At 42.1% G+C, this 14,474-nt stretch overlaps 1 protein-coding gene across 1 annotated transcript in view; it reads right to left on the bottom strand.

The window, feature by feature from the left end:
* cers1 (ceramide synthase 1) overlaps positions 1–14,474 on the bottom strand; it is a 28,578-nt gene that overhangs the window by 5,365 nt on the left and 8,739 nt on the right. The window contains exon 2 of the mRNA XM_026158625.2: positions 1,693–1,852. Within this exon, the coding sequence (XP_026014410.1) occupies positions 1,693–1,852 (160 nt within the window). The remainder of the gene's footprint in view (positions 1–1,692; positions 1,853–14,474) is intronic.

Here is a 14,474-nt window from a genome sequence, read left to right on the forward strand (position 1 = left end):
TTTAAACTCTAACTATGACTGTAGCTGTGACTGTGACTAATAACGGCTCTGACTGGGGGTCTCTGGAGTCCAAAGCCTTAGTAATGGCTTTGTAACTCTTTTCAGACTGATAGATGTCAATGACTCATGTTGACGTGTTGCTTTTTGAGCTCTTTTAGCTAAATTGACTCAGTCAGCAGGTTTTATTTAAGTGAGTTCTTGATTTATCAGGTCTGGCAGTGGCTAATGGTTCATTCACAGTTAATTCATGACTTAACAAAAGTGGCCAATTACTTTATTCAGGGTCAGGTAAGATTTTTTTCCCTTAATAAATGAAATCATCATTTAAAAATGGTTATCTTTGGCTAATATTTGATGCTCAACAACATTTAAGTGTGACACATATGCAAGAAACCCGCTGCAAATGGACAATAACTTCCAGGGGATACCAGAAGTGAAGGGTCAGCTGTGGTAGTCAGGATGGGAGGAAGCTGGAGCGATCGCGTTTATCCCCGAGAGCTTTACAGAGGGTTTTTAAAGTGCTGTGAGAAACGAGCTAAATGCATGTAGCCTGGCTTATATCACTGAAACCTATCGGATGTTGGACGGAAACTTTCTCCTCCTGTGTTTGAGTAAGGCTCGTCTCCAGTGATATGGGGTTACGTTGGGGCCTTGTGTAATGTTCATTGATTGGACCGTCCGTCATTAAACATTGAGAGGAGGGCCGCTAGCTGCATCACAACAGAGGAGCTGCCAAGGGGGAGGCATGGGAACTGGAGCCTTTTTTCCCCTCTACTGGGGACCAAAGCTTTTCTCATCTCTTTGGGGCAGCGATACACTCCTCCTCCTCAGTCCCGTCACTGCACTTTGATTTCGACTAATTTCCTAAATTCTCACAGTAGCTGTATCTCTCTTTCCCTTCCTCCCTCCATTAGTAACAGTCCAGCCTTGTAGAGGAATAAAGCTTCTGCACACATCTCAGGCTGACAGCTATTAAAAGCGAAGCAGCGATTAAACACGAACCTGGCGCCGTCAGCTAGCCTTTGTGAGCTCGGCGCAGGAGCCTTGACAACTCTGTGTCTGATAGAAGAGGCTGAGAGTCTATGAAAGGCACCACTGAATTATATGTGAAATCCCCAGTGTGCATCTATCCTCTATTAGCAATGCAATGATGAGCACTACACAGGGTCTCAGCCGCGGCGCTGCTCTCCATGAAGTACAATTTGCCGCTGATTTATTGTAAACGGTGGGGCAGAACTCGGAAAACATGAATAAATTATTAATAGATAGCTTTATTTTAACAAATACTGGTCTGTATAAACAAGTAAATAAATATGCTTTTTGCATTGTATAAAAAAACTACAATAAATCCTAAAGAACCATAAAAGGTGACCAGTTAAAAGCTGCAAATATGCATAAACCAGAACCACATCCTGCATGCGCTGCTATAAATATCTGCCTATTTGAGGACTCAAGGTGGCATTTTACCCCCACAGTGTCTCCACAGGATTAGGCAGCGCTCCTGCTGTTTCATTAGATTAAAATGGCTTCAGCTTCTGAGCTGAGAGGTTCGGTATCTGTGTAAGTTAAAGTGCTGAGAGAATTGTGACTTAAAAATCGCCTGTTCGGGTTTTGTAGCATCCTGTATGATGAAGAGCTTAGGATTCAGTTAGCACAGGCTACAGAAGACGTGATCAGTGTTGTGTATCGTACCGTAGAAGACAGAGGGCGGGTCATGGAAATAGGAGTAGGAGGTGAAGAAGAGCAGGTAGGTGCTGTAGGACCAGGACATGGTGTAGAAGACCAGCTTCCACGCGCTCTCTGGCATCTTGGCAGCATCTTTGGGCAGCAGCCTACACCACTGTCCGAGAGGCTGCAGAGAGAGCAGAGAGAGAGACGGTGAGAAAAAAACACCAGAGGAAGTCGAGCTGAGAATTAAATGAGCTGTTTCTAGACTTTTGGGTAGATCCTTGGAAACTGACGCTTTTTAAAAAATCTATTCTACATGCAGTGAGAGTCTGGGAAGGCAAACATGGCTGCTCGCTCTGCTCACGGTCGGCTGATACACGTTGAGGCTGCAGAGCTGAGGAAGTCGTTTAGTTGCCCATAATTCATTTTAGAGAATCGATCTTGTCTTGCGCTGCACTGCAAGTACTGAGAAAGATCATTAATAATTAATTTCAAATATTTTGCACAGAGTTGCAAGTTTATTGCCAGTAAGCTAAACAGTTCATGCATGAAGCTTCATGAAGCTTTGAGAGTTTTGCAGGTGCAGTGCTGTGCAAAAGTCTCGAGCTGTGAATAAGTAGTAGGTACAGCGATTTATTGAAATGTGCAATAGTATATGGAAATGCAGTATGCAAGGCAAAAATGCAATTTGCTTGAAAGCCAATATTTGGTGTGACCAGCTTTGTTCCTAACAGCGTCTGAAGTCTGTTAGGCATCTTCTCTGACCGGATGAGGCCAATCCATGACTGATCCTCTTCCACTGGTTGCTTTCGCTGCACTGGCAGCGTGTTTGGCATGACTGCAATGTTGACACTGAAGCTGCTGCCAGTCAGGTGGACCAAAATCTGATGGCACTTTTCTACGTCCATAATTTGGATCCCCAGCACCTCTTACTGAAATGTTTTACAGATGTGTGCATCTCTCCTCACCTCGTCCGTACATACTGATGATGATTTGAGCCGAAGAATCTCAAATTTGGTTTCATCACTCCATTATTATTATTTCCACTCATTTTCACTCCAGTTCTGCTGTAATCTGGCAAACCTCAGCCTTTTCTGCCTGTTTCCTTATCTTAAGAATGGCTTCTTGACAGCAACTATCCACTGACCGTGACCGACTGCATCAGGTCTTTGCTCCCCATTTCTACACACGACGTCCACAAACAGTTACCACAACTTTAAGGACACACTGCACATCATGCCATTTTTTTGAAAAAAAAAATACAAACACACAATTAGTTAGTTGTTAAGTTGTCTGTAAATAGTTTGGTTCCTTTTTTATGCTTGAATGGACGGCATGAAACGAACACAGCCAGTGCTAAATTTACTCACATTTGTATACAGTGTAATAAAACATCTGTTTAACTTCTGCACTTCAAAACTAGACTGAAAAGTAAAACCAGCATGTTGAGGATTCATTCCACTGCAGTTTACAGCCAGGCTATCATATGCTTGTTTAATTGTTCCTAATAATCTGGCAACTGAGTGCAGAATGAAACCAAAGTACAAACAACTGAACAGACACTAAAAAATGTGCAGGGGTCGAAATGCCCTTTGTTAAATAAGAGAGGTCAGCTGCACGGTTTGGAGAACAACGACGTCCTGCAGTCTGTGAAGCTCGCGAGCTTCAGCACGCCTCTGCAGACTACAGTAGCAGCACATGACCGCCAGTCCCCAGAAAAGTCTGCTAATGCTTTGCTTTCAAGCAGAAATAGAGGAAGTTGGTGAAGAGGCTCCTCATCAGACAAACACGTGTAGGCGGTACCTAACCGACCCACCCACTCACGTTGAGCCTGTGTTATCTTCTTGGTTGCCCTCCCCCAAACTCACTTCCACCACTTTGTGAGGCCTTTTGTTGTCGCGGCAGCAGAAACTCTTAAAAATGAGCATAATTGATTAATTTTGAATGAAAGGGAGGAATCACTTGTGACCGTCGAACTAATAGAGACGTGGACAAAGGCACAGCACGTAGGTGAAGTAGTGCACCAGGTAAATTAATCAGACAGGCAAGTGCTTAGTGTTGCACAGCTGCGCCAAGACAGGAAACCAGAGTCAGCTCACCGCCTCGTACACAAACGACACGCACACGCGCTGGAAAGCAATGAAACGGTAACAGGAGGCAGCAGAGTGAAAGCTGGCTGTGTCAGTGATACGCTGCATCTCAATCAGTTGTTACCGAGCTGCTGGTCTACGGCTCCGTGATCCTTTTACATACATGACAAATTAATGGAGCGAGCGTGGCTGCAGATTAGAAAGCGTTCTGGTTTCTGCTTTTCCTGCATGACGCTGCTGTTTCTAACTTTTACTCCCGTTTTTAGGTTTTTTATCCTTCTTCTCCTGCTTTTTTGTGTCTCTGCTGTTTTCTGGGTCTGACGTCTGTCTGCGTCACACGCACGAGTCAAAACAGGACGAGAAGCTGATGGAGCAACACAGATGTGAGATTATGTGTTACATGTTCAGAAGAACAGGCAGCACGCGGGGGGCGGGGCACACGATCCCCAGCCGGGGCTGCTGACTGGTTGAGACACGGTGCGTGCTGAGTAAGTCATGACACTGTCCACGTTCTTTTAAGTCTCCAGTACATCTCCATCAGCCCTCCCATCCGTCTCCTCCCCTCACCCCCAGCTCTCTCTCACTACCCTCGTCTCCCTCCTGCCTGCGACATTTATTTATAGAAGCCAGCTGTCAGCACACAGCCCCCCTCCCACACTCTTTTAACACACACCCCCCTCGATTCACTCAAAAAAATAAGCTTTCCCACGTTCACAGTGGCTGAAACACTCGAGTCCGAAGACTCAGATATTAACTTTTAACTATGAGCCCAATTATGAAATTAAGGCTAAAGCCAATTTGAAATGGGAAACGGAGCAGATGAAGTATCTTGGAGTAAATATTACTAAAGATCTGTCTAAGATATACAATGCAAACTTTAATCCTTTAAGTTATAAAATAAATGAGGATATTAAAAGATGGAATTTATTACCATTTTTTAATTTTGAATCACGTATAGATACAGTTAAAATGAATATCTTGCCCAGGATGCTCTACCTGTTCCAAACACTCCCTGTAGAAATAACTGACAAACAATTTCGGGAATGGGACAAAATAATCTCTATGTTTATATGGCAGGGGAAAAAACCACGGATTAAGTACCAAACTATTCAGTTGGCTAAAGACAAAGGAGGGTTGGGGTTCCCATGTTTGAAAGACTATTATATTTCTGCTCAATTGAGGACATTAGTGTGTTGGTGTAATGTAGATTATCAAGCGAGATGGAAAGAACTAGAAACAGTGACCTTAAAAGATTCTCCAATTCAGGCAATTCTAGGGGATGTGACACTTATTAAAAAACAAATTCATCAAGGAAACCAATGGATTAACCTACCTTTAAAACTCTGGTTACAATTTCTTAATAAGAATGATTGGATTGAAGAGGTTAGGATTTTAAGATGGTGCGCTTTTGACAGTGATTTTTTACCTAATGAATTAGACGTAAGATATAAAAAATGGTCTGGACAAGGTTTAACGGCATATTGTATGTTTTACGATAAGGGAATTCTTAGGGACTTCCAATCAATAAAAGATCAATACCAGTTAAGTAAAACGGACTTTTTTAGGTTCTTACAAATTAGGCATCATCTATATAATTTTATACCTAAGAGAACAGATCTTTTTTCTTTACCTGTTCTGAGTATATTTGTCAAGGCTTATCAGGCTGACACAGGCCTTAAGGTGATTTCAAGATTGTACAAGGGTATACAAGAGGTTAAGAAGTGGAATACTACCTACATCAAAAAAAAATGGGAAAATGAAACAAATATAGCAATATCAGATAACATTTGGTATGAGCAGTGCGCTTTTCAGTGGAGAATTTCTAGTTCTAATATATGGAGATGTTACGGTTGGAAGAGTATCTGTAGGTTTTTTATTACCCCTGCACAAAGTAAACATTATTTCAATCACTCTAATTGCTGGAGAAATTGTGGGGCCCAAGGAGTAAAACATTTTCATCTGTTCTGGTCTTGCCCAAGGATCAACATTTTTTGGGTATTGATCCACTCTGAGTTGCAGATTATTTTTGGTATGCAGCTTCCCTTTAATTGGGACGAACTTTTGTTTGGATATTTATACTCAGTAAATGTAGATAAAATGTCTAAGCAGTTGTATGGTATCCTGAGTTTGGCTGCCCGTAAAATTATTACCAAGAAATGGCTTAGTGTGAAAATTCCATCACTGGGTGATTGGCATGAGACTGTACATGGGATGTTTAAAATGGAAAGAATTACCTTCATTAAAAGACTCCAGTTTGATATATTTAGTGAAATTTGGGGTAAATGGAAACACTACATCCGGTTAAGGAGACCCGATCTTGTTTGAATCTCTGTAACTATATATGCCACATTTCTGAATCGTTATGTGTTTATATGTATATGTTAGTATGTATGAGACTACAAGTGAACACATATGTAAGTAGGTATGTGTATGTATGCTTAAGAATATGGGTGTGTGAGTGAATATGTGTGTGCGAGTACATACACACTAGAGGGTACACCCGTCTGTTTTTCTTATTTTTATTTTTATTTACGTCTGTTCTTGATTATATGTTTATTTTGGATTATTTGTGTTTATATAGGTTGTTTAATAAAAAGAGAATAACAAAAAAGAAACACTCGAGTCTGCTACAGGCTGCAGCAAAAGCACCAGCTCATATCTCACTGGTTAGTCGCCCTCATTCCGGATCCATCTCCAAGTAAAGTTAAAAAATATGGATCCTATCTGTTATATTCACCTCTGGCTGTTTCGCCCAGACTTGTCTGTCACTACACTACATAAATATATACACACACATCACATGCATTACATGTGTTTTGAGTCATCTGCAGTATTTCTGTCACTGTGTTTCCACTGCAGCGACTCTGCACTGGGTTACACAACCAAAGGTCTGTCCCAGTCGTGTAGTGACAAACACTACCATGTGTTTCTGTGGACTGTACCAAAACTGTCTAACACGAGCATAGACTGTTTATGGAAGACAGACGTCTGGGTGTGAAGAGTAAACTATCGTAGAAGTGCTTCCCTGATTTATGGCCTCAGTTTATGGTTGAATCTGTCCTTTAAAACTGTATTAAATAAGACATCGTGGTCCTTTTTTAAAATTACAGTAACATGTAGCTAGCCAATGAGTGAAAAGTGTCCCACAGTTTGATGAGTAGAGTCCATCTTGTGTTTGGAGTCTATGGATTTGAGTACTTTTCATTCTTTCTGCTATTCTTGTTCAGGCTGAGAAGAGAAAAAACTGATAGCAGCCAAAACTATTTACAGAGGAAGTCTAAAAAAAGAGCTGAACGCTTTTAAACTTTTGACTTCTAATAGTTTGTTTACTCTGATCCAAATCATGCACGAGTTTGCACGACTTTTAGCTTTTTCGTCTGGTTTGGTTTCTGTTCACACAAAGAAATCTGCACTCGTAGCAACCCAAATGTGCTGCTACAAACCAAACATTCAGTCTGCTTATTGGCCAGATGTGTCTGCAGCGAGAGCAACAAAAGTAAATAAACGAAAGACAAATGTGGTCATCTGACCAAACATCGCCGCTCATCCAAATGAGTCCTCGGGTCATTTTACAGCTAGTTACTACAGCTTGTGTACTCTGCTGCATCCCAGAATGCAAAGCATAGCTAGAAGGTATTTCTCAGATATACAGATATTCACCTATATATATATTTGTGTATACAATATAATATCAACACATACAGCAGCGTACACATCACAGCTAATGCAGTGCAGAGTCAAGCTCTGCCTCCATAGTAGCTGGTCTCCTACACCTGACATATATATATAGACAGAGAGAGAGAGAGCGAGCTCCTGTATGACTCAGGCTCTAACTCACAGTACAGCAAATCGATGGTTGTTACTTTTTTATACCCTTTTGTGTATTGGTGCTCCTTACATCCTGAGTATTAAGTCCAATAATAAACCAAGTTGTTATATTTTTTGGTGAGTGTGTATAATCCCTGCAAGATTACAATGACAACCACAAAACATTGGCTTCTTTGTAGACGTGCAGGCAGGGATCTATTACTTTGGCCTTCCTGGTTTGTATTAGGTTTCAGTACTTGTTGTAACATGCACACAGCAAGGCAGCCCCCCTGTGCTGGCTATTTTTTGACAATGCCACTCTCAACAAAGTGATATGACCCAACAGCATCGAGTGGCTGTTAGCAGATTTATGACTGAGTCACTGGTGTTTTTGGGGAATACCAAAGATTCATTCTGGGAAAGGTGCGCTCTCTATACTCTGGTCTTCTGGCCTTCGAGTATCCCAAACCCCACAACATTTGTTTCAAATGCAGATTGTGAGATTATGTAACAGTCTGCCAACGGCTCCCTTCTTGTCTCGCTGCGTGCCACCCAGCCCACCATCTCTTTGGGTCCTCTCCGCCCACTCCATCCATCTACCCTTCGGTTTTCTGTGCCAGCCTACAGAGCGGGGGTATAGTGGGTCAAGGACACTGAGATAATCCGCTCGTCCTCTGTCGGATAAATGACAGGGCCTTGAGTTACACTCAGCTGGGACCTACGACCACTCAACAGCTCCCCCCCCCCTCTTCCTCTCTCGCTCTGACAGACAGACTCTGGCTGAACTCGTTCTCTAGCCGGAGGCTTCATCTCTCTGTCCCCTTCTGTGGTTTCTCTCCCTGCCACAGAGAGAGGCCGGCCTTTAAAACAGAAGGAGAAAAACGTATAGTGTACAAGTGTATATGGAGGAAGTGTGAGAGGGACTTGATGACAAATGGCTGGTTCCCATAGCAACCATGCAGGGATGCTGGCAAGGCCCTGCAGTGTGGCTTACGATCTCTTTCCATTATGCTTCCACTTCCTTATCGGTTTTCTCCCCACTCTTTCCCAGCTTAAGTGTAGCAGGACCCCCTTATTACCCTCTTCACTCTCCCTCCCCCTGCACTTCCTGGAAGCGAGTGATGAGAGAAGGTGAATGGACTGTGGCCTGTTGCATAAGGAGATAAACTGGGCCAGTGAGTCAGGATGCTGGCTCATGCGTGGCTCTGTTCAATAAGGGTTGCACTCTCTCTCTAAACCTCTTTCATTCCTTTGCTTCAGCCTGGCTTCGATTCCTCTCAGCGAGTCTGACGTCACTGCGTCCGTCTCAGTGTCACCTTTAAACTGGATTCTGTAACACATTCCCTCTGTGCTCTTTACATCTTTTTTCCACACCGAGGCCAAATAGGATTTGCAAAGGCTAATCCAAGGGATGGCCAGATTTTTACACTATATATATATATGCAAGTAAAGACAGCCTGTTTATCTGTGATTAACCATTTACGCAACCCCATCTCGTAGAAGTTTCTCGTGCCGTTAAGTAGGTTAGAATCCACTGGCTTGACCTTAATGCGAAATTACCAAATATCCTTTTCATTACACTTCCAGCCCACCTCCTCACCTGATTCGGGTTATTTGGCTCTCTAAAGACAAAATCATCTCGCTCACTCCATCCATGTCATTGCTTGTTCCTAACAAGGTGAAGAGGGGACAGCTGTCAGTGGGGATAAAGATTATCGCCCAGAGAGACAGAAGGAGCTGGAAACACTCCACTTATTGCATTGTTTAGAAAGCCTGACCTGTATAGCTGATTTGATTAGTTAAGAACACTCTGCATGCTTACACTTCCTGTTCCTGTCTTTGATATTTGTGGTGAGTTGATCTTGCGCTCATCTTGTTTTCCATGGATGTAGAAAATCAAGCAACCACTGCTTGGAGTCCTTAAACTGGATCAGCTTAGATCAAAACACCATTTCATAAAGTTAGACGGACCTCACAGAGCTTCATTTTCTTGTTTTTCATACCATCTAAAAGTGACCACAGCAATAAGGACTTTACACATAACTGAAGTTTACACAGCGATGCAGTTATTCAATTATATCACGTAAAATCACAACAACAGCCACCTAAAGACACTTAACACTGTAAGGCAAAGAGAAGATTAATTAAAATAGTCCAGCCTAGAAGTAATGTAGCTAAATGTCTGCACTGAAGGACACGCAGTGTTGCTGGAGGCCACCGCAACACTAACCAGAGTAAGTATGTAGTTAGATACAATGTTTCTTTTTTTAGGGCGAATATAATAACGTCACAAAATGACAAGACGTCCAGGTCTTTATGTCTTTAAGACGCCTGTAGTTTAAATAATTGATTTCTATCTGGGCATCATCTGCATAGCAATGAAAATATATGTAGGGTTTTCTAATCATATTGCTTAAAGGAAGCATGTGTAATGTAAAACGTACTGGTCCCAGCACAGAACCCTGTGGAACTCCAGGACTCGCTTCCATATGTAAGGAAGGCTCCACACGTACAAGAACAAACTCTATCAGACAGATAAGATTCAAACCGTTTCAGTGAATTTCATGTCAACAGCGTATTCTAATCTCTAATCTAAGAGTCAAAGGAGCTTGGAAAGAAAAGCGTCTGGACTTCTTTAAGTTGCTTGAAGACGTTTCACCTCTCATCCGAGAAGCTTCTTCAGTTCTAAGGTCAAATGGTGGAGAGTCCCAGATATAAACCTAGTGGGAGTGACCCCCCACAGAGGGACAAAAGGACCCCCTGATGATCCTCTAATCGCCTGAGCCAAGGTGGGAAACTGGGCGTGGGTCCCAATCAGCCAGAGTTTCGGGTTTGTTCATTGTGAAACCTGGCCCCACAGAGGCGGGGGTTTACGACACCAACTCTCTGCCATCTATAATCCAGTTTTGAGATCCCTTCCCAGACGCCTTAACGCCCACTCACATCCTGGGCCATCTGACCTCAGGAATTCGCATGATAAGGTGGGGCCAGGTTTCACAATGAACTCACCCGAAACTCTGGCTGATTGGGACCCACACCCAGTTTCACACCTTGGCTCAGGCGATTAGAGGATCATCAGGGGGTCCTTTTGTCCCTCTGTGGGGGGTTACTCCCACTGGGTTTAAATCTGGGACTCTCCACCATTTGACCTTAGAACTGAAGAAGCTTCTCGGATGAGAGGTGAAACGTCTTCAAGCAACTTAAAGAAGTCCAGACGCTTTTCTTTGCAAGCTCCTTAGACTACGATGACCTGGATGACTGAGAATCTTCACAGACTCTAATCTAAGATGCATCATGTACCCACTAACTTTACAATGTAACAAGTATTTGTAAGAAATATTGGACAAGCTCAGTGAATCAGTGGAGACTGTGTAGCAAATGTGACCCGTTTATATTATTAGCAGTCTCTATTGTTCTCATTAGAAGCTTCTGGGTAGTTCAAGAGTGGCTGGCCTTTAATGTGAAGCAGCAACAAAGGAAATACCAGTAATGTGAAAGTCGAGTCATATCAAAGATGTGTTGAAGTGTTGTGGGCCAACAAGGAGATAAAGACAAACACCACTAACGTCACTGATTTGTTTCTAGCACTGCACTGTTGGAGCATCTCACACTTCCTTCCTTCTCTCCTCCTATTCTCTACGGACAGCGACAGACGCGCCCTGACTCGTCTTCTAATCTCTCCAGTTGGTATGTTGTAGGCATGCATTCATATCCTGCCTACTCAGAGGTCTGCTGAGGCCGACGGCGAGCCGTGGATGCTGGGAAATGAGTCAACTGCTAATTTGTATGTGACTAAACAGAAAGAGATGGATTTCAGTTCTCTCTGAGCCTTGGATGAATCAGCTCACCACGGCATGAATGACTTTATGGAAAAAAACTGGATGATTAATCACAAAGGGAAGGAACATATGTGTCTTGATGCACACATGAACAATTCCCACTACGGCAGTCAGATGTTTTACAAACATACATTTGATTTGGTACTTTTATGCTGGTTTTCACACCTACACTACAGCCTATGGCCAGAAGCTTTTAACTGCTGTTTGCATACTGTAGAACACAAAACTTTCACTTTTTAATTTACAGAAAATCCTAAAGACCCGACTAAATAACTCAGAATTCAGCCCCATAAATGAAAGGTCAAATGTGGGCTTTGAAGGACACCAGAAATATTTTCCTGTTTCAAGGGAAACAACATATACTGTAATTCTAAATACATCTGTAGGAAGTGAGCCTAACAGGACCAAACAGCATCTGATGGGTTTTTAAACTTTCATGTGAAGGTTCCTAAACTGCTGAACATTTCAACTTGATTTGATTAAAGACACACGATTAGACAGGGCTCTGTCTAGTGAAACAACTAATTTGCATGCCAGAACGTGATTGGACGAGCGCTGATAACCCATCAGCATCTCCAGCTGAGCGAATGAACAGAAATCGTGACTGACAGCTGCAGAAGTGCATTAGTGTGGCATGGAAAAGCCATTTCTGAAGATTTGACTCTGCTGGCTTCAGTACGCCACAATCATGATTATTGTTTTTAGGTGCACTCAACACAGAAAAATGGAAACAACTTCAGGATGAACAGAATTTGACTGATTATCAACTTGATTTGGTTATTTAAACAAAGGTTTGCATGCCATACATACTATAAACGGCACAATAAAACATGAGGAACTCTCTGAATCTGTTCAGCGTGTTCTACCAGAGACTTCGGAGGCAAAAATAAACCTGTAGTTTCACTTCCTGCTGAGTAAATTTATTATTTCATTGACATAAGACATGGGTAAGGCAGGGTATGTGTTTTATATTCCAGCACATATTGTAATGTGTCAAACTTAACATGACATGGGGAGAGAAAAGGCAGCCGCTCCTATTAGGAGGAGGTGTAGCCTGTTAGTGGAGCCAATAAGCCGACGCTTGTTCTCAGATTAACTGACAAATGATCATTAACTTATCATTACATATGTGAAGCAGCATTATGTTTCCTAACTAACAGATTAGCAGCTATGCTGACTGAGACCTAACGTTCAACTGGAAGAGGACTGAACAGTTTCTTTTTTGTATTATACAGTTGTTATGTTTATATAACCAAGTTTTTACTCATCCGTTAGTCCTATTTTTACACCTGCCTCAGAAAAACAAAGCCGAGCAAGTGAAGTGTTTACGTCCTGCATGACACTGACCCTCATCTACCTGGTTCCTAATGACAAGTAGACAATTATATAACCGCTTCTGCAGTTTTGCACAATTAAGTATCGTTTCTAGTGTAGATGGAGCTGGTTCAAGTTTCATATTTGCTGTTTGCAATCAGACCAGCAGGTTTAAGCAGGTTACAGCAAAGTTTCTAAGCTGATATAGACCAGAGGACTGTGTCCATCCAACTGGTAAAAATGACAAAGCACTATGGATCTGTCCGATAGCAGGAACAACATGTAACACTGCTACCCAGAAATACAGTTTCATAAGTGTCATACAGTCTACTTCATTAGTTCTGTCACAGGCAACAGCAACATAAAGCCTGTGATGGTCACATGGTTATCATTTGTGTCTAATGATTTAATGCCATAGTATTATACTATATGTCTCTGTAATATGATTTATGGTAACAGTAGTGAAACCCACATTGTGACATTGTTCTATAAACTTTGACCTCCAGGCACTTTTCTCCTTTAGATGTAACACAGGACAAGAATCTTCTGCAGAAGGACCAAAGAAAGCAACATACACACTCAAAGAGCTGAGATACTCCAACTAACAGCTAGAAGACATATGGCTGTCGTTCATAATGCAGTATGGACCATATTGTGACAGCACAAGGACTGTAATAGTAAAATGCATGTGTGCGTGTGTGTGTCTTCAATGGAATAATTTACTCTGATCAGACAAAGCTTTATTCAGAGGTTAAGTGAGCAACATTGATTATGTATCAGCAGCACACCCGGCTGGATTAAATATGTTCGATGGTAAGTAAACAGTTGATTCTTGCTGTGAACACTGACGGTTGTAGCCAGTGTGAAGTCCAATTACAGTCCTCGAGCTGAGCACACTTTGGTGTATGTATGAGTGTGAAACGACCTACTAATTTGTTAGTAACTGATGTAAATATTCTATTTAACCTGACCTGAAACTAATGATTGAGACCATAAAGCAATCAGGAACTCAAGGCTGTTGTCGTAAAGACTTTTATACGACGCTTTTAACTCATTAAAAAGAGAATCTAGGTTCAAAGGACTTAGCAGACATGGAAGTTATGTTGTTTTATATGGTTGTGAGCCCACTGGATACGAGCTTATTGGCGTCATGCAGCCATACAGAGGAACAAGTTTGATGCGTTGCAAATAGAAAGATGGGACTCTTTCCTGCGGTGCCAGAGGTCTTGCAGAGTCTTTGCCTCAGGTGGTTCTAGGTGGACGTGAACGTATCTGTCATGGTTCGTTACGTAGCTGCACTGCAGGTGGCGTTCGTTAGTGCATCACAGCAATTTACTCATGATGGTCTAAACCATCATTAAGCAAATACAGAGGAAAGCTAACTGCTACAATGGAAAGGTCATATGGTGACTTACCATAACTTTACATTTGATGAACTTTTATAGTTTATTTATGCAGTCTGCATATTATAACCACTGATTGTTGTCACGTCTGAGACGTGTAAAATGATTCGCAGTGAAAGCAAGTGTGCAGCATAAAGATACCCAAGCTCAGCTGCTAATGTTTAGCCTAGCTCTGGTGCTAATCCCTCATGTAGCTGCTTTAATGTATCCAGGATGTAATGAAAAGAGTTGTTGTTTGCAAGCCACATATTGCAACCATGCAACTGACAAAAAGACACAAGTGCGTCAAAACCCCCAAAGGAAGAATCGCACCAGAGCGGTGTGGAAATCTAACTTCGTCCTTTTTATTTAAG

Source organism: Astatotilapia calliptera, chromosome 23 (genome assembly GCF_964374335.1).
Source record: "Astatotilapia calliptera chromosome 23, fAstCal68.1, whole genome shotgun sequence".
NCBI lineage: Eukaryota > Metazoa > Chordata > Actinopteri > Cichliformes > Cichlidae > Astatotilapia > Astatotilapia calliptera.